We start from the raw sequence: 21,605 nt of genomic DNA on the forward strand, positions 1-21,605 counted from the left end.
CTTGTCTCTCAAGGAGATAAATTTCATATCAGAATAATATTTTAAGATTAAGAGTCTCTGCAACCTTTTCCATAACCTCAACGTGCGTGTCCTTTCTTCATTTATCTTCATCTCCTTTTGTGCCTTTTTTCCACCAGATACCTTTCTCTCTTCTTTCATAACAATGAAAAATATCTGCCTCCTGTAATAGTATCCCTACTCTGTTGTCTTATTTTCTTCATTTCATCATTATTCTCTCCTTGGGTTGTGATGGGGAGTGGAAGGGAGGAAGCAGGGTGATGGGTATTAACTTGGGATGTTGTAAAGTAAATACAAATACATTTGTTTCTGTATACACTTTGATTAGCAGTGGCTGAGATGCCTGCTTTTCAAGCCAATTTCAGTAAGTAAAAATTGGAGACCAGAGTTTCTTACACGCTAGGAAGATGCTTGAACATGTTTTTTCCCCCACGAAGTCATGTTCTAGTGAGTTTTTATATAATACCCTGAAGTGGGGAAACTTGAACATTGCCTCTGTGTGCCCCTCTCATCTTTCTGATCTATATAAGGCTTGCGCAAAACTGAGGGTAACAATATGGAACTAAATCTTTTGTTTTGTTGGTCTCAGCACACATCACCCACACTTTTAATATTTTTTAAACTCTTACTTGCAAATAAAAGTTGTTCTATAAAAATAAAGCATAAAAGTATATAAAAGTTGTGTTAAGAATTTTAGCTTTCTAGATGTGTTAGAACTCTTAGATGTAGTAATGGTGAAGTTCTGTAGCAGCATTATAGCTAGAGTAACAGGGAAATCTAGTTAGTTGCCTGAGCATTTCCTGTTTCAGACCATGATTTCAGTTGCTCAAGCTCCATAACATTCTGATCTTTCATGCTGAAATTTTCTCTGATCACTACTGGAAGGTTAGTGGTGTGTGTTTGTGTTTGGGTTTTTAAATTTAAAGTTTGAGTAAAAACTATTCAATTAGAGAACGAGAGAAAAATAATTTCTCAATTTTTTTTAAAAAACACCATTTAAAAATATTTCCTTTGTCACAATAGCTAAAGACAGAAAATTGAAATGTAGCAGGGAGGTGGTTAGTAAAGAGATGCAATACCTTTTGAGAATTTGGTGGAAACTGGTTTTAATTAGGCTGTTATGAATCTATGAAAATAGCACTTTGCATTTTTTTATGTACAGTCAGAGGAGGTAAGCTTATGGGACATGCACACTGGAGCATTGCTGCATCCTTGTGATATTCTAGGATATGCATAGGATTCCATAGGGTGCCATTTTGTTTGTGCTGCTGAAAACTTTGTGCACCCAATGCATAAAGGTTTCAATGAGTCAGTGAGACAAGTCTGAGGAGAACTCTCACTTTAAGTGTGGAAAAGCCAATGCCCTATTGATCCTCTAGCCAAACAGTTCCAGGTCATGGAATCTCTAAAATAATAACAATAAAATTTTACATTAAGACCATATGGTAAAGCACTCAGAAGCTGGGATACCTGGAAGTTTTATTGAAGTACACTCAGCCTTAATTCTTCCCTCTTGTGTGCATGCTTTTACAAAGCAGTCTTTAATTACTGGTGGCAAGCCCAAGACTGTGGAACATGATTCCAAAGAATCTAAACCTCACCACACTTCTTTGACTTTACCTTCCAAATAAAATACATACAGTGCAGCATGCAGATATAAAATAAAATTTAACATGCAGTTTTCCTTGAGTGGACAGAGATGAGATTAGAAATTTTTTTTTTGTCAGATGCTAACATGTCGCATGCAATGCTGTAGAGTGATCAGATATCCTGGTGATAGGCATGGTATAAGAATCTGAAGAGAATAGAATGATTTATGGTCAACAGGTCTGACCTATCCAGAGCAGTGATCAGTAGTAGATGTTACACATAGATCTCTAATGTTATAGGAGAAATTGTATGAACTGTTGCACTATTTTAAAAATGGTATATTGTAGATAATTAGAGTGTATTATAATTATCCATTCAATTTGATATCATATAAGGTGACGAGGTAGGTTTTGCTGGAAATTGAGAGCTTCTGTGGATTTTTTTTTTCCAGGCTGTGCATGGACAAGCAAGATAAAGTGTGCATCAAATCAAATTTAGAAATAAGTTATCAGATCCCCTTCATAAAATGAAAATCTAAGATTGGAAATTTCTTGGGAACTGAGAAACTTGTTAATTTATTGATACTCAGGGAGGCATGGAGAACATATTGTTTTAGTTTGCACTCTTGATAACAAAAGCCTGTATTGAAGAAAATTAACTTTGTTTGCAGATTACCATGTGGGATCTGGCTAGTGGGAAACTTTTAAGATCAATAACAGATGCTCATCCCCCAGGAACAGCAATTTTACACATCAAGGTAATAAGCATTCAGTATTCTTATTATATAGTTCCCTAATAATCCCAGTAGTAATAGACTATATGTCTTGATGCAGGTAGATCTCAAAGTGGCTTTACAAAGGAGATGATCTCAAAATGCTTTAAAAGGTATACTGATGAAAAGCATTATATAAGAGCCAATACCATTTTATCTAGAGCTTTGTAAAATGGATGCAGATTTTCTTTTTATTTTCTTTTAATTATCTTAGAGTTTTTTCAAGATGAAAAGCAGTAATTAGAAAGTGACATCTACTCCATTGTTAAGATTGCAGCTGAGTTTCTCTTAAAACTTTGCTCCTGTTCCCTCCAAAATCTGCAGATAAGGGTCTAGTAGCCTCAAAATTGATAGGTTAGATCTGGGACTGAGGTAGAATTTCCTCCCAAATTTGAAGTGATGCATCCTAATGAGAGTCCAAAAGTTCTTTGGTTTGTTTTTGCAATCTTGGGCGGGGAGTGGGACTGACAGAGAGAGAAACTTTGGTTTATCAGATTCATCTTGCAAGAACAGCAGATTAGCTGACTAAATCTAACTTAGAAGTTAAAGCTTTAATTAGCAAAGCAAGGTAGGTATGTTACTGACATGCCCTCACTTCTTCTGCCTCCTTCTCCTTGGTGGTGCACATAAAGAGCAAGAACCAAAGCAAAGAAGTGCATGCAAGAAGCTAAAGGAGTCTCTTTGGAAGACAGTGCTGATGGGGCTCTGTCCTAATTGTTCCTTGCTGACAAATGAAATGGTCCTAAGTTTAGCAAACAGCCTGGAGACTCTGTTTTCCCAGATGAGCCACCACCCTACCCCTCAGGTGCTTAAAAGTAGGAAACTAAGAATAGGGAGCAAGCCAGGAGGAAGCATCTTCAATGAGATCTTCATGGATAAGACCAGTATTCCCTTCAGTCCCAGACTCGATAAAACCCGGAATTCCCGTTCTCTGCCTTTGGGAAAAGATCAGGTATTCTTCTTTAAGTAATAGCCCTATGGGTGCTCCATTTCAGGTATTGATGCTCCCACATGCTTTTGCTGGAGATTTTTGGCAGCAGTTCCTATTTTGTTCTGCATGTGCACTGTATCTCTACTTGTGCCCCAACTTGGGATATATAGAGGTTGCAATGAACAAACTACCCTCAGTTTCTTCTCCACTACCTATGTCCTGAGATGGAAAATTTCAGTTGTGCCAAGTAATATAGCTAGTTACCTGTTTCTTCTTAGTTTCTTAATCTTTAGTTAAACTAGTCTGTTAGGACTAGGTAATCAGTTTTTATTTAAATAGTTCTAGTTTAGTTTTATTTTGAGATGATTTTAGGTGCTTTTTAGGGTCCCTCCCCTTCCCTGAAGGAGCTTTTTTCCCCTTTGGGGTATGCCTAAATCCCTAGGATTTACGAGTTGCCTCACTTGCCAGGAGTCCATCTGAGTTATTGATGGCCACTTGCACCATATTTGCTGCTTGGTGAATACTTGTGTAGCAGCCAAGTGCAAGATTTGCTCAAGATTCAAAAGTTATTCCAGGAAAAACAGAGCTAAAGCTTCATCTCCTTACGATGGAACTTTCCCTCCAACCTGCACCAGGCCTGATAACTGTCTTCAAGTGACCACAGCTCCCTGTCAGCATCCAAGTGAGAATCTAGCAGTATTATTTGTTCCCACGTGAAGGACAATCAGTGGATTCTTTCTGCTCCCATTAGGATCTTCTTCAGCCTAAGATCCACATACTGTATCTTAGCTCCTGGCAGACAGCACACTCTTCTGTTCTCTGGATCAGCTCTAGTAACAGGCCTGTCTGCCCTTCTTAGTAGGGAGTCACCAGTCACATAGACCTACCTCTTCCTGGTGTTGGTGTGATTGGCCTTCCTCCTGTTCTTTCTGGCTGCAAGTCCCCTTGTCTTTTGTTCTCCCTTGCAATCTTCTGCAAGTCATTCTGTATCCTCTTGGGGCTCTGAACTCTGGCTATCTCCATTGTCTCTTCCCCTCTTCTTGTAGGACTAGCCACTCTTCTCTTCTTCCTTGTCCTCCTCCTATCTGTTACTGCCTGCTGTGCCCCTTCATTTTCCAACTCGGCAAACATGTTCCTGAACTCTTTCTTCTTCACTCTGATCTTTTTCCTCTGCCTGGTTCTCATAGTCACATGCTTCCACTGGCCACTTTCCTCACCCAGCAGTCTACCCTCACAGTTGTCTAGTCCAGCTTGCATCTCTGAGTCTTGCCTTCCCTCCATCATTTGCTTGAATCCCCTTTGAAATGCAACCATAGTTTTCACCTGCTTCTCCAAACCTTGGATCTTACCTTCCATCAGCTCTACCAGACGGCACTTCATACAAACTAAGTTTTTGTCAGGTACCCATTCCAGGATAATGTACATCCTGCAGCTTCCACATCTGGTCATCTTCATTGTCTCTTCCATCCCTTGTGTCACTACCGCTGCTGCTTTTGTATCTGTCATAGCCTAAGCTTCTGACGAGGACAAAACAAAATAACCAAACCTCTCCTCCCCCAAACTCCACTCAGAAACTCCCCCTAACATCCCCTGTTTTCGTCTGTATGCCACTGGCTGGCTCCTTCACTGCCTTTATATGCCCCCAATCAGGGAAGTCCTGCCCTCTAATCAGGTCTCCACTTCTCTCACAGCACTGCCCCCTATCAGCCTCTGCAAATTGAAAAAAGAAAAAACACACACACACTCACTCATTGCCCATAAGGAACAGGGGCTTGCCTCCTTGCTTCTCCTCTAACAGAACTCCCACTCAAACTCCCCTGTCCCAAGATCCTCAACTTTATCTCTGTGACAGAGCGTTTTCCTTCCATTCCTTAGTCACATTAAAATGACTACTAATATATTTGATTAGTAATCTTACCATGCTCACGATCAGAGACAACAGAATCTAGCTGGTCTGCAACATTCAGACCTCTCCCCAGTGACTGGTAACATAGGACTTAAAAAAACAAAAACAAAACCAAAAAAAACCTACTAAGGATGTTTCCTCCATATGGAACCTAGACATACTGAAACTTTAGTGTTTTCTCCCTCAGTGTTTCTCTTGGAAGAAAGGAATCAAAGGGTAGGTGCTTAATAAACTTCTGATACCCGTATTGGGGGTTTTCAGTCATCCTGGACTGGAATCAATTTTAGGTGGTGGGAAGAAGCACTGTCAGTTTCCCAAAACACCGCTTCCATTACCAGAATGGGATACCTTTGGGGAGTCCTTAACCTCCCCTGCAGGTTGAAATTTAGGTAGATAATGAATCACTTTACAGATACCAGGTTGGGGCAGAAGCACTATCAACTCCCCCCACATCTTTGGCACTGCAATAGAAGGCCAATGTGCTGTCATCGGGTTTGGCAGCCCCAGAGGAAAATTACCTCTCTGTCAGTACCAACAGCGTGTCTGGGTCCGTGGGCAGACATGGTGCTTGAGCATAACTGTTTGTTGTTGTTCGGCTAATATTTTTCCTGGATGCCTTAGTCTCAGCTCATTAGCTAGTGCTATTTTAACACTAAATCATACATTTTAAATGAAATCCCCCTTGTCTACTACTGAGATAATTCATCTGAGATTCTCTTTCTCGCTGTGCCCAGCAGAGGAAAGTAAAGATGTGCAGGACTGATAAGAAAGCTGAGCTATTTGCTAAACCAAATCCAGTCTGTGCCAATGATTGCAGTGGTGTACTGAATTTTTGACAATGTTTTTGATAGAAGTGAAAAGTCAGTTTGCTCTCTAAGAACTTCCTGCTTTACCAGTTCTCACCAACCAGATTTAAATAAATTTGGGGTTCTAATAACTCAAATATACACCTCAGACATTCTGCCATGGTCACCACTGTAGCCTTTTGTAGTTATGTTGAAATGTTCCCAATTAATACTAAATTAAGGATAAGGGTGCAGTAAAACTTAGTTTTCAGGTTCAAGTCTCTAGATTGGTTGCAGAACTCTTATTCAGTAGAGGACCAATAGGTGATACTTTGAGCACTTGGCAGAGGCCACTGTTGGAAAACAGGATACCAGGCTAGATGTACCATTGGTCTGACCCACTATGGCTGTTCTTATTAAAGTTCAGACTTCATTCAAAAGAAAAATTAGTTGATCAAACAGTAGTTCATCAGTCCACTGACAACAGAGAGAGGTACAGTCTTATAGTCCTTAAACCTATTGACATCCCCTTTTGATATTAATTGGAGCTCTCTCCAATTTTAACAAAACTACTTCTTTTATAATCCATTAGAATACTAATTAACATTCAACCTTCCTATTACTGTATTCACATTTCTGCCATCTTTACATTACACATTATTTAAATGTATCTTTCCCATACTATGAATGTAGATAGGATTATAAGAAAACATTCACAATTCTTAAAAACACTCATAAATGGTTTTAGCAAATTTTTTTAAATAAGGAAAACATATCTGCAACATAACCTTCCGTGTTTGCTCACCCTGCCACTTTGAGGTTCATTAAAGGGTTATTTAGCCTGTTTCCATGATCAGGAAACTCTCCTGAATCTAGGATTTGAGCTTAGTCCTTACTTTCTGATGAAGCCTTTCTTTGAACCTGTGGCCACATCTTTGATTTTACACCTAGCCATCAAGAAAGCCATCTTCATGGACATCACCTGTGCTCTGAGAGATGACAAGTTAGGGGCTTTAATGAGGGGACTCCTACCCCCCCCATACACACACTCCTGTATTCTTTAAAGTATCCTTCTGACCACAGCCCTGGTTCTTGCCAAAGGTCACCTTGGATTTTCATATTAATCAGAGTATTCATATTCCAGTTTTTCCACCCTAACCCACATCAGTGTAAAGAGGATACTATCCTTCATGGCTCAGATGTTAGGAGGGCCAGGGCCTCCTATTTGGACAGGAATAAACCCTTTTGGGCTTCTCTTCATTACTTGTTGCTCTTGCCAGAGCTATGGACAGAGTTAAAGGTACACCTGTGTCCAAATGGGTTTCTGGTTGTATTCTCTTCTGCTGTATTCTGTGCCCTCCTGAGGTTATAGCTCTTTCTACTGGATTATAATTCACGTATTGCCCTATTAAAGCACATTCTTACTGCAGAAATGTGCAAATTTACCGCATGGGCCTCCGTTCACACGGTTTAAAGGGGCACTGTGTTTTGGTACATGCTTCACAAGCAGATGCTGCATTTGGGTTTGCTGTTTTTCAGTAATTTTCAGATCCTGCTCCAAAGCACTCTGCTGAGAAGTACTGTTTGGGAGTCACTTGCAGTGGAGCACCAATAGGGACATACTAGAAGAAGGAGGGGTCCCTTATCTTGTACAGTAATGAGTTCTTTGAGATGTGTTTCCCTATTGGTGCTCCACCTGCTCTTTTTCCCCTCTACTTTGGAGTCTTGTCTCTGTGGGACTTTGCAGTAGAGAAGGAACCAAGGTGGTTCATCCCTTGTAGCCTTTATGCCTTTACTATGGGGCATGTGTGAATTGAACAGGGACTGCTGCTGCAAATCTTCAATTGAAGGTGCATGGGGGTGCATATGCACCTGAAATGAGGCACTCAAAGGGACAGACATCTCTAAGAATTCCATTTACTGTACCAGGTAAACAGTCTCTCCTTTTGCCTGACTTTCCTTATCACAGAGCAAAGAGGAATGCCATCTTGGGGAATCCTCTCCTTCCATTCTTTTCTTGGGGACAGAGCTATGACAAAGGCCACATTTCCCTCCTCAGGGATTTACCTCCCTGATTTCCAGACGTTTCCAGACCTCCCTGATGATGATCCTGGGGGAGGGGAGGCGAGGCGAAGAGTTGCCAGTTTTGCTCAATTGTGAAAGAATCTGCAATAAAACTATTATGGATTAAGTAGAGTAGGGCAGCTGCCATCTCATCCATTCAGAGATGAAGATTGCTTAATGTACACAGCAGTATTTGCAATGCAAGGTGGTGCACAAAACCCATATTTTCCTCTGTTTCCACTCCTTTAGCCTTAGTACAGCTTAAGATTTGGGGCCCAATTCTCCACTCTATTGCACAAGATAAAACCAGAACACACATTTTAGCAGATATTGCAAGCTGTATCCTCTGTCCTCCATGGCTGGTTCCTCTCTGGGGAAGGCACACAAAGGAGACGAGCTTGAAAACTCAGCTGTCTTGGGTGTCTGAGTGAGGAGGATATGGAACTCTGGCAAGGAGGACAGGCAGTTACACAATGGATGCAGCAGGGGTCTGTACTTTAGTTGCCTTTTCTGCAGCTCCACCAGATGCCTCATCATGTCCATTTGCTCCCCCATCAGCCTCAGCATCTCCTCCTGCGTGTTCCGATCATGCTCACTGTATGCTTTCCTGGCCTCTGCCACTGAATGCCTCCATGCATTCAGCTGTGCCTTATCAGTGCAGAAGGACTGCATGAGCTCTGAAAACATGTCATTGCAAGTGCATTTTTTTTTTTCACCTTCTAATCTGTGATAACGTCAGGGATGGAGTTGATATGGGGAGCATAGAAACATTTGAACCTGCGGTGGGGAGGGAAGGGAGAGTAGAATTTTAAGATACATTTCTGAGAACAAAGGGGAGACTTTTTTTCACAGTGAATCAAGTAATTCATAGCAGACAGCACGTGTTTTAGGTACAAGGTTGCATTTTGCCTTCTATATTGAGCACCTGCCGGTATGATGACAGATCACAAGTGGCTGGACAACAGAATTTTGTTTCCAGGCAGCCATGGTAAACCAAAGGGTACGTGGGGTTGGCTTCTTCCGCAGTCATAACATGTGGGAATTGTTTCAAACTGCAGCGCCCTCCTTTCCCATAACAACCAATGCTGGTTGGGTTTGCCATTTAAAAGGAGGGGCTGTGGTTTTGGGGTGGATGTGCAGCACACCCACACCCCCTCTCCCCCACGTGGCTATTCTCCAGGATGGTCCCTTTTAGCCAAGCGCAAACAGCCCAGCATGAGTGGGGTCTAATATGCCAGGGATCACCAAACAGAGGGAATTACTGTTCCCTTACAGAAATTCCCCTATTTCAACCAGGTGACCATGAATGATATCACTCTCCTGAGGCTGACACAGAAAGATAAAGGCCGAATGTTGCATGAATACGACCAAAACCCAGGACCATTCGCTGCCATGCCTTGTCCTGCACTGATTCCAGACTACTTGCTACTGGCTTGGCGTGGTAAAGTGTCCTATTGTGGAGGACGAAATAAGGCAGCCCTCCCCAGAAACCTTCTGCAAAGGTTTTCAGAATACCTCCAGGAGAGCTTCATGGTGATGTCCCTGGAAGATTCCCACTCCATCCCCAGACACGTTAACAGACGTTTCCAGTTGCTGTACTGGCCACGAATGCATCCCAATTGTTCAGGGCAAATCAAACATTAAACACAATTGCTTTTAACCCCTGTAGTGTAGTTACAAATGTGCACTCGCCAGAGGTGCCTTCTCTGCCTTCAGGGTTCAGGAACAACATGTCCTGGGAGGGTATTGGCTCTAGGGTGATGAAAAGGTCCTGGCCGCCGGGGAGAACAGATTCTCCGCTTGCCTGCTGCACATTCTCCTCCTCCTCTTCCTCAGCCACAAAATCCTCCTCCATGTTGTGTGAGGCTGCCACCTTGCAGGTGTCACAGACAGTGGTGGGGTAGTGGTAGGGTCCCCCTCTAGAATGGCATGCAACTGATCATAGAAGCTCTGACCCGGAGCAACCATTTGCCTCCTTTGTCTTTTGGTAGGCTTGCCTGAGCTCCTTAATTTTCCGTGGTGTGTGTCCCTGGTGTAGCCTCTGTCCACCATGCTCTATGCGATTTTGGCATATATAACAGCATTTCTTCTGCTGGATAGGACTTCTGCCTGCATAGATTCTTCTCTCCATACAGCAGTGAGATCCAGTGTCTCCCGTTCGCTCCATGCTGGAGCTCGTTTGTGATTCTGGGACTGCATGGTCACCTGTTCTGCTGAGCTCACCACACTGACCAAACAGGAAATGAAATTCAAAAGTTCCCGGTGCTTTTCCTGTGTACCTGGCTAGTGCATCGGAGTTGAAAGTGCTCTCTGGAGCAGTCACATTGGAGCACTCTGGGATAGTTCCCAGAGGCCAATACCATCAAATTGCACAGCACTGCAGCTACAGTACCCAAAATTCAACCCAAAAAGGTTGATCTTAGCGCTACTCCCCTCATTGGGGAGGAGTACAGCAGTCTATTTTAAGAGCCTGTTAGGTCAGCGGAACGGGGTTGGTTGTGTAGACGCATTCCTTATAAGATCGACCTAACCTCGTAGTGTAGACCAGGCCTGACTATCCAATGACTATGAGAGACAGTGGCGTTGGAAGATCCATTACACCATCTGGCACTCTCTTTGCTCACAGCTGAGAACAGACTTCTGTCCAGGGCAAAAAGAAATATTACAATTTGGACTGAGACATGATACTTGAAACCAGGTTATCTCTTGTGATTTACAGTCATGGGCAATGGCCAGCTTAGTATTTTCTCTGACTTAAAATATTTAAATTTACAACTTTGCCAGCATGGGGATTAAATTAACCTGGGACCCCTCTATTGTTTATAATAAAATGGTGGCACACAGATTCACTTTGTGTATTTACTGATGGGATTTATTTTCCCCATTTAGTGCCAAAAGTAATGTCAGCCATGCCATGCTAACTCACAGCTTTGGATCTTTTTATATTATTCCACTTAAAACTTTGTGAGAAGTTAAATAACTTGAAAGACAATGAAACTGTAAATAGGTAGTTCCAAAAGAAAAGACACATGTCCTGAAGGGTGTTGCTTTGCAAAGGCAAAGCTCAGTTGGACTCTTCCATCACAGTGATATGTCTGAAGAACATTATGCACCTATATGCAGAGTGATGTAGGCATTTTAGAAAAATACACTTTTCCTCATCAAGACTTCCTTGTGATAACACAGCATAGGATAAAGCTAGAACACTTTAACCATATTTCCTTCCTTTTCCCCTCAGTGTTCATTTTACAATCTGAGTTGGTCCTATGAAACTGTAGTCTTTTTAAATAAATCTTTGTGGTAATGTAGAAAGTTTGATTTTCTGCAGTAAATGTGTGTGTAGGGAGAAATCTTGGTTACTCGCTTTGGACATGTTTAAAGCAATATATGAATGAATAAATCAATCTACATTCACCTACTTAACATTATAAAACTGTGGGATAAGCAAGAGACCTTAGAGCTTGTGGTCTCCTTTTGATTACTAAATCTATTTAGGAAGAGTTAGCTTCACAATTAGTGCCGTTACAGTAGTGACACTTGCAGTAGCATAGTATTTGACTTTACCATGGTATTTTTATACGTGGAATAAAAATACTGCAAATGCCATAATAAATTCTAATACTATAACTGCTAAATGTTTAAAAAGAAAAGGAGCACTTGTGGCACCTTAGAGACTAACCAATTTATTAGAGCATAAACTTTCGTGAGCTACAGCTCACTTCATCGGTATGCATCCGATGAAGTGAGCTGTAGCTCACAAAAGCTTGTGCTCTAATAAATTTGTTAGTCTCTAAGGTGCCACAAGTGCTCCTTTTCTTTTTATGGATACAGACTAACACGGCTGCTACTCTGAAAACTGCTAAATGTTTGTATTTTATGGCAAATAACTGTGTGTTCAGACTGCAAGTTAAAGATCTCATTGTAGGGTTTTTTCCAGTATGAATTTGTAAACTCAAAGAATAATGTGCTAAATGTGGCATTTCTGTTTCAGTAACAGTATTAACATGCCACAACTTTAAAAAAAAAATCCCAGAAGTGGGTTTTTTCTGCTGAAAGCTTTGACTTTTTTAAATTTAAAATTGAGACAGAAAAGGTATAATCTAATTCTCTGTTCAGTTTACAGATGACCCAACGCTTGCAATTTGCAATGACAGTGGAGGCTCCGTGTTTGAGCTGTCATTTAAGTAAGAGAATAACTATGTTTTGTGGGAAAGTGACAGTAGAGAGGAGTATTAATTCTGAATCAAAGTTTTTAGAGCTAAAAAAGGATTTGAACTAATAGGGTATCTTCCAAATGGTGAGAAACTCATAGATCAGGACCTTAATAAAATAAAATCAAATAAAAGTACAAAGTTTTATTTCAAACCCTACAGCAGAAGTAGCATAGAATCTTTCTCTGCCTAAATCATTAAGCAATGTATAAGATCTCCACACCCACAGCACAGGTGTATGTAGAAGGCCACATTTGGGGATCACAAGGAGAGAGTATTCATCCTAATGTAGCACAGTTCAACAGATTCCTCCCTACCTTGGACCATATGTTGGAACTAAGATTTGGCCTTACAATTGCAGTAAAATATGCAATTTGATCAAATTTGGATATATTTAGATGGGTGTGAAAAAGGAACTAGAGCAGATTGGTGACTGCAGCTGTGGGGAAAATACCATTCCCTTAGAAGCTCCTAATCCCATACTCCTGCAGCTGCCCCAAAGTTGCTCCCTCTCTCTCAGCCTGCAGTGCAGCTTTTAATCTTCAGGCCCAGTTCTCCCAACTCGTTCATTGGCAATAGCTGCAAGGTAGTTCTCGGCAGCTTTCTTCCTTTGTGTATAACTTGTGTTATATGCAGCTGTGGGCAGAGACAGGAGTATGGGATTAGGGCCTGACAAATTACAGTGGGTGGGGTAGTGCTAACTCTTGGTAATGGGCCAGGAGCTGCTAAAATGCTCTTAAAACAGAATCCCAGTCACTCATCCTGTCTGTATCTGTGATATGCCTTGAAATGCCATAAAAGCAGTATCCCCAACTCTTACCAGGCATTGTGAAAAGATCTTTTTTTTTGAGTAGTTATCTGAGATCATGTTTTGAATTTTTTTTTTTAAAGTGTTGGGCAGGCCCATTCTTGGCCCTGGCCAGGTATTCATCAAGTTGATTGCTTTGTTTTCAGGAGAGTTATGGGTGTGAGAACATGTGAGTCTCGATGTCTGTTCAGTGGTTCCAAGGGAGAAGTTTGCTGTATTGAACCCTTACATGCAAAGACTGAATTGAGAGATCATCCTATCACCCAGTACTCACTACTGGCAATGGCTTCCCTAACTAAGGTATTCTGCCTCTCTCATAATCTATCTGTGCTAAATTAAAATGAAAGATATTGAAAAATATAGACAAATTATTTTTGTAACTTTTATTTTATTTTATTTTATTTTTTGGCTAAAGATTCTAGTCATTGGCTTGAAACCATCTTTGAAGGTGTGGATGACTTTTCCCTATGGTCGTGTGAGTAAGAACAAGTAGCTTCTTTTTGGATTAAGGTCACAGACAACTCTTATGGTGAAGTTCACTCTTAGATCTTTGTATGATGGAGTTATGGCAGAGGAGACTATGGACCTGATTCATACCAGGACCGGGACTGAGATGGGAGGCAGTGTTTCTGAAGGCTGCATCAGATGCAGTAACTTCTATGGGCAGCTCCTACAAGCAGGGATAGCGGAGGTATAGGAATGCCTCGGCCATGCCTCCCTGAGGTAGTGGCTCCCATGGCATGGGGCATAAAGATGATTATGACCTGTAGTTGACACCATAAGGGGGAAGAACTCAGTCTTTTTTAAAATCAGTTTAATGAGACCACAGGCAATCAAATATCTTAACCATAATCCTATCGTTATTACAAGGTGTCCCTACAGGGCAGAGTTAGTGCCCTAACTGTACATTTTCATACCTTAACACGTTTGGAGCTCAATCATAGAATTCTTAGTTTTGGAATAAATACAACTTGCCTGTAACATACTTTACTATAAATTACTATGTCCTCTCAGTCTTAACTCCTTTTTAACATAATTTTTTACTGGTAATTTGTACACAGTGCATGAGAATGCCGTGTTTCTCTGTGGACAATGTTGCAGAGAAAATACGATCTTTTTGGTGCCAAAAGTTTGCTTTTCCTGACTTTCTAAATGGATTCTCAAGTGCTGGAGCAGACAGAGACCACTGGCATCAAGAGTTCCATCTGACCTGTTCGTATATCGCACTGAAATCAGAGTGAGTGTCAGCCTAATTCTGTGTACACAGTATTATAAAGAGGCTGTTCTGTCTCTCTTTTTAGATGGATCCCTCTAGTGTGCCACTGCTGGCGTGGCATTTTGTTGCTGCACAGAACTCTGTGAACCCCATGCTTGCCTTCTGTCGAGGAGATGTTGTTCATTTTCTTTTGGTAAGTCTGAATTGCTTGTTGCCTACTGTCTTCTAGATAATTACCTCTAAAACACTGGGACAGAAATTAATTTACTCTGGATCGATGTCGTCCTGTGATGTGAATCACTGCAGTTCACTTTTGAATTGGGAAAGACGTGGTGTCTTTTTTTTTAATTGGCTTGGCAATGCTGTGAGACAGTGCCACTGTATAAATATACCCCAAGTCTAAGATGGCTAGATCAAGTGTGTTTGTAGTTTTAATATAACGAAGTTGAAAAATGTTTTCTCTGGATCCATGCTGAACCTTCTTCCTCCGCTTAACAATTTTTATTGAGTTGTCCTGATTTGGGGCCCAGTCCAATCTCAGTGAAGTTAGTGGGAGCTGGAATGGTTCTTAAGGTATGTCTACATTGCATTGTAAACCTGGACTCAGACTCATGTTTGAGCCCCAACCCTCCTACCATCCACACACAAATATTTCTGACTTGGGTGACTAACTCCTCAGGATCTGAATTGTAGGTCCTGCTGGGGTGGTGGGACTTGGACCAAGTCCTGTCTTTTCGCTGTGTGGACACTGCTTGAACCTGGATTCCCAGACTCGTGTCTGGAGAGTCTGCCAGTGCTGTCCCACAATGTCCTGGGCCAGTGTTTATTGGTCCTCTATCACTTAAGTACCCACTGGATACCCAGAAACTGGAAGCACCCCTTCGTTCCAGTGCTGACTGTTGAACTTGGAACACAGTTAACCAGTTCCTGTGTTAGCTATGACCAACAACAAGAAGTAGTTCAGCATTAAGCCCTACACCAGATGTGCTGCTAACTGACCATGGGAATGCAGCCAGATTCTGGTTAATCTCTGGTGCAAGGAAAATAAGACATTTGACATCAGCAAGAGTACCAGAAATGATCAAGTCTTACCAGGAAATTGCATTGTTTGTGATGTTGGTGGTTCACCGGACAGCTGATCAGTGCAGAGTGTGAATCAAACAACTCAAGTCCGATTACCGCCAAGTCAGGGATGACGACCACATCTCTGGGAACTCCCTGTCTACCTGCCTCTTCTGTCAGGAATTCAGCCAGGTGCTGGGAAATATGCCAACCACTAAGCACACAGTGGTACGTTATACTCTAAGTGGAGATGGTCATCCCTGATCCACAGGTGCCACAAGATCAAGCTCAGGAAGTGACTTTTTTTGCACATGCCTGTCCCCGAGGAACCTTTGCGGCTGGAGCAGCTACCACATTTCCTGGGTCCACACTCTGAGGAAATGTTTGAGGATGCCCTGGGGGAGCAGTAGGCAGTGGAACGAGAAGCAGAAGTGGCACTGGAACTTGGTAAGTTTCTGCTTCCAGGTTTGTTAGTATGTGGATGGGATGGATTTCTGTCTTATGACCCAATGAAATGATTATTACAAGCCAGGTGTTGCAGCATGTATCTGCTAATGAGACAATGCACGCCAATGGCACGGCCAGACCCACAGCCACCCCCACAACATGGAATTCAAAATGGCTACTGGGAAGTGAAAACAAAAGCTAAACAAGCAGTTATGATGAAATTTTTACTCTATACTCATAGGTTACAAAGTTGTGTTGGGGCATTAAAATTAAGGGCCTTATACTGCCTTCCCTGAAAGTATGCCCCACTGTACAATTTGGCCACATCAGACCATCCCAAACTGCCTGTTCAGTTAGTCTAAACTGTAATAGGTATGTGTGTGTATGTAGTCCGTGGTACCATATTAAACATCCAAAATGCAGAAGGGGATGGTATTCAGGTGATGGATGCTCTGAGTCCAGGCTATTCTTGGGATAGGTATTTAATTCTTGGATGGTGTATCATGAGTCCAAATTGTCCAGGATGTGTGTTTGTAGTCCATGGCAAGCTGCAGTATTGTAAGCCCAAGCTGCACTGCGTTCACTGCATGAACGCAGGGAGCTTTCAGGGAGCCTGCAATACATCTGCCGACTAGAGTACTATCCTGTTAATCCCACCATGAATTTTCACCAAATCCTGTTCGCTGCTGATTGCCAGCTCTTCCTGGAGCAGGAACTACAGATGAACAGTCACATTTCAGAGCAGGATATTATTAGGGCCTCCTCTATAGGCCACTAGCCCCCTCCATTTATAGATTTGCGTGTGATACACATAAAAAGCTTTTTAGCAGACACGTCTGGCTTGCTCCTGGTAGCCTGGAACAGAAGATCCCTTTGCTATGTCTTCCAGAAAGTGGACTGCCTAAACAGATTCTAAAGCCATAGGTAGCAAACCACACCAAGTGTCCCTCTGTCTGCAACCATAAGGGGCCAGTGGTATGGAAATTTTATAAATTGATTTTGTAAACTGGACTTTATGATGATGTCTGGCTTTCTGCTCTGCACAGCTCTCAAGTATCTAAAGGGCATCTGAGAACTTTGGTTTTGTTATATTCTGAAAAAAAATGATTAAAAAATATAATTTGAGATTGTTTGAGATTCCACAACCACTTTTGCTACAGAGGAAGTCAAATTTTTTTGGACATACTCAGATAATAATGTATTGTTTCATTTGTCTTGGCAGACCCTTCCACCTCTGCAGGGCATCCACAGTCAATCAGGCGTCTTGCATTGTGTACACTCATACAGCGTCAAGGAGGAGGCTGATATTAATTAATGACGACTGCAGAACCAATGGGAGAAGGAGGCAGGCCAGGTTGAAGGACAGAGAGAGACTGCAGAGCATGAGGAGAGATTGGCAGCATAGCTGGACCGTGAGCTGGGCTTGAGTGCAGCACTGAGAGCTGTTTGAGGAGGAGCTTGTGCTCAAGACAGTAGGAGTGCAGGCTCCAGTTCCACCTGCACCTCCCACTCCAGCTCTTTGCCCTGAGTCCTTGCCACACTATGTCCTGCAGCCCACTTCGGACAGTTCTGTTGTTGGGTGGTCTGTGTCGCAAGGAATGAACACTTGCTGGAATGGGCAAATGTTCCCTGTTCATTCCTCCACTTCAGTGCAGCAGTGGTAAGTGTGTGCAAAACACATCAACAGGATCAAAGAGAACAAATTCTGCCTTTGATGGTGGCTGGCCTGGCTGTCAAGTTTTATTAAATGGATGTGCAAAAACAGACTCTTGCACACAGGTGTGGTGTCATGAGGATTGTTTATTACCTTAACTAAAACTGAACTACATAAATAGCAATCCATAAGTGGTGGGTTGAAGCACATGCCCATTTTACAAAATAAAGATAAATGCTTATAAAACATAATATAGTGTATCATACCCATGAGCTTAAATTCTTCATAAAAACCATCACCATTGGTAGAAAGTGTGAAGGGGACCCAGCCAGTCCCTCAGGTAGTATTCAATCACTGTTCCTATTATTGATATAGGGACTCATTCATTCATCTATTGGGGCCATGCAAACCATAGTATGGGCACACAAAGCATCCCTGATTTCCATTGCATATGTGGAACTCGCTCCAGTTATGACTGTGTACTGGTTCTTTCTGGCTGTGTACTGGTTCAACAATACAGTAGTGCCATGAGTCCACTCCTGACAAAATGGCCCACCTTTTTCCTCAGAGCACAGCAGGCCATTTATAACAATGACGCCATTTATAACAATGTCATTTGGTAGGATTAGTGTCACCATTTGTCCATGAAGGTAATGTCTTTATCTGCAGGAAATGCTGGCATGATGCACTTAACCAGTACAATCCATGCTATTGTCTGTGAATCTATGTCTGTGATCAACCAGGGACTGCAGGATGATGGAGTAGTACCGTTTGCAGTTTATACATTCATGTGCTTCTTGACGAAAACAAACTATGGACACATGAGTCCCATTAATGACCTGGGATCAGTTTGGAAAGCCCATTCTCTCAAAACAGGCAGTTATTTCAGAAAGATTGTGATGTGGTGGACATAAACAAACCTCTTCCCCCACAGTTGACTTGCCAGCACCAAACTGGTTAGCCATGGACCTGTAGGATTCGTGGTAATCATCTTCCTGACGACTGTTGCAACCCACTTCTGAACTGAAGTGGCTTACCTTCTGTGTTTGTCCTGAAGCTGGAAGGTCTAGCAAGCTGATCACAAACCTCCAGGAATGCCCACTTCTCCATGTGAAAGCTCTGGTTATCCCAGGTCCGCATGATGACGAGATCCCACCAGTCAGTACTTGTGACCCTGCTGTAGAAGCACCTGTCTACATATGAGCAATCTGGAGTTATAGCAAGAGTTATGAACGTCATCAGCAGGTTAGAGTCTGCCATGTCCGTCTCCTCCTTTTGAGAGGTGCTTTCAATGGGTCAGAAAACGCTGCTGAAATGTCCACCAGTGTCTCAGGAATGTTTTGCCTATTTCCTGAAATAGGAGTGAAAGCACAAGCTGGACAAGTTCTTCCAATGGCAGTTCATCCATGTTGCTGACTCCAGTTGCTGGGAGCATGAATATGGCTCAGCTGCACGTGTGGGCAAGCTGCGAATTTCCAGCCAAGTTGCTGCAGGATGGGCAGACAAGTTTTCATGGTGTACTGTGGGAACCCCAAAGCATAGAGCGACTATAAGTGGGGAGCATAGTAGGAAGCCTGGGATATGCCTCCAGAATCAGAAGGTTTGACTCAGGTCTGTGTAATGCAGCATGGGTGCGTCAGCACAGTTGTGTGACTTGGGTCTAGAAATTGTAAACCTGGGTTCATTGTGCAGTGTAGGCACAAAAGTGTGGGCTTGGAAACACTGAGTCTGGAGATTTGTGTTCCACAGGCCTGGGTTTACAATGCAGTTTAGACATGCCCTTAGAGAGCAACTGAATTGTAGGGAGAGGATTTTTCCAGACTGCTGGATCTGAGGGATGTGTCTAGACTGTGAGTGGCTGAGAGTGGCTAACTACTTGGGAAAGGCCCATTGGCTTGTGTCAGGGCATGAAGTTTCTACAGTAGCAATATGATCAGAGAGCGAGTTGCTTGTAAACAACTTACGGTGTATTTTCAAGAGGAAGGATGGTCTTATGATTACGGGTAATATACTGGACTGTGACTTCGAAGATGAGATTCAGTGTCCATCTCTGCGAAGATTTCCTGTAAGATCTAGAGCAAGTCACTGAGCTCTTTGGGCTTTAGTTTTCCATGGGTATATAACTAAGGTAATTCATTCTCTCTCTCTTTTGTTTTTATTTAGATTGTAACCTCTGAAGGCTAGGGACTGTTTCTTACTATGTGCTACTGCAACACCTAGAACATTGGGGTTCCTGTTTGAAGTCTGTACGTGCTATCATAATGCAAATACTGTTTCAAACAATATACTGTATAGTCAATTATTTTTGAGGCAAATAGTTGATACATTTACACCTTGTATAATGTTCAATTTGCAGTAGTGGCCATTTAAATTAGCTACAATGTAAAAAGTTCTTTAATTTTATGCCACTGTCCTTATACTTTATCTTGCTGAAAAATAGCTTCTGGGGGCAGAAATTTTTCACTGATATTTATTTAAGCCCTGAGGTGACTGCTTATTATTTAAAGACAGATTGTTAAATTCTTCACAGCTATATTTTGTGCAATTATATTTCTCCGCGTGCAAAGAAGCCTTATTTCAGTCTTTGTTGCTGCAAACCCTATGTTTTGTGCTTGGATAAATCAAAATCCGCTTAATATTGAAACTCTAGACGTCGACTTACGTTGATAATACTGGAGAGCTACTCAACCCCTCAGCAAGAGCCCTCCCACAAGGGGTTAGCCCCCTTCTTTTCATTGTGAAATATTATACTGTGAGAGGCATGGTGAGAAATGATGGGCTCGATGGGTAACTGGCTCTTCACATACATTGTTCTTACCCTCTCTCTAAGATGGTCTGTAGAGGTGTCCATCTTCTAAAAACCAGACTGTTTTTTAAATTAATACAACAAAAACTTCCTTGTGAAGGAGTTGGGGTTGTTACACAAACACACAACCACAACAACAAGGGAATAAAGATAAGCTAATTTACAGTACAGTACATTCCGTCTATTCCTTCACTTCTAGGCGCACACTTTATTGTATGCAAAGGTTCTCAAACTGCAGAATGTATTCGGGGGTGGGGGGACGGGACGGGACGTAAGCTTTAGGGGGAAAAAAAATTCTGCTCACATTTTACCCACAGCAATGAATAACCAGCAAAGCTGATTCTCCCTGACATATCAGGTCCTCATATGGCACTGTGCATTTTGACAGCTTTCTGTTAAGCTTGCATAGTATTATACAAAGTCGTTGCCATCTGTATGTTAATCTGTTTGCTATGAAATGGTGTGCACTTTTAATTGTAAGCATGGATCACAATCAGTTTTGCTTTTGCTTTTATTACAATGGATTGTTGGCTCTTTTTGAATCAATGTTTTATTGTTTTTAATATTGAGTTGCATGTTTTGTTTTTATTGGCATATACACTTGTGTGGTGGGGTGGTATAAAATATTAGACACAAAAAAGGGGTGCATGGTCAAATAACTTTGAGAATCACAGCTGTATTCCACAAGCCATGCACTTCAGCCATAACTCTGTTCACCCACCTATTCCTTTTTGTACTACCCTCTCCCAGCACTAATATTGCAGATATGTAGTGTACTAGTTTGGAAACCTGGGATTCCTGTGAGGGCAGAGTTAAGGTTGTGGTGTGAATAAAATCTGACCAGAAAGTATAGCTCCTGTTGGAAAAGGCTTATGTTCTCACAATGCATGAACTTTCTCCATTGGCAGCTGTTGGCATTCAAACTTTCACTTATGACAGGTCTTGACAGGCTTAGATTTTTATCAGTAATTATTAGTAGATGTCTATTTCACTGTGCATACACAAACGCATGAAGAAATATTTCCTTTAATGATCATTGAAACTTACAGATATGCAAAGTAAGAAAAATGGTGCTTGCGAACTTATTAGAGTTTGATTTAAGGATATTTTCTTTGTATATTTGATGTGATGTTGTCAATGTGTGTGTTCTTTGTTAAAGCTTTAACTCTTGGAATCTCAAGGTCTACTGTCATTAAATAGTTGACTGACACCCCTCCCCCTCCAGTTGTCTGACCTCCATAATTTCCCACAAGTGTAAAAATGTAAATCGATAGAAAAATGGTTAAAACACATAATTTTGTGCAACTGTGGACATTTAAGTTGATTAAAAATAAA

The 21,605-nt window shown here is 41.8% G+C and overlaps 1 protein-coding gene across 3 annotated transcripts in view; it reads left to right on the forward strand.

Annotated features, from left to right (window-relative positions):
• The window catches only part of VPS8 (VPS8 subunit of CORVET complex), a 229,679-nt gene that overhangs the window by 38,857 nt on the left and 169,217 nt on the right, over window positions 1-21,605 (forward strand). For all 3 annotated transcript variants that reach the window (XM_075132278.1, XM_048863795.2, XM_075132277.1), the window contains exons 8-12: window positions 2,279-2,365; window positions 12,183-12,250; window positions 13,232-13,385; window positions 13,501-13,560; window positions 14,387-14,494. In XM_075132278.1, coding sequence (XP_074988379.1) covers window positions 2,279-2,365; window positions 12,183-12,250; window positions 13,232-13,385; window positions 13,501-13,560; window positions 14,387-14,494 — 477 coding nt within the window. The remainder of the gene's footprint in view (window positions 1-2,278; window positions 2,366-12,182; window positions 12,251-13,231; window positions 13,386-13,500; window positions 13,561-14,386; window positions 14,495-21,605) is intronic.

The sequence above is a fragment of the Caretta caretta genome, chromosome 9, assembly GCF_965140235.1.
Source record: "Caretta caretta isolate rCarCar2 chromosome 9, rCarCar1.hap1, whole genome shotgun sequence".
Taxonomy (NCBI): domain Eukaryota; kingdom Metazoa; phylum Chordata; order Testudines; family Cheloniidae; genus Caretta; species Caretta caretta.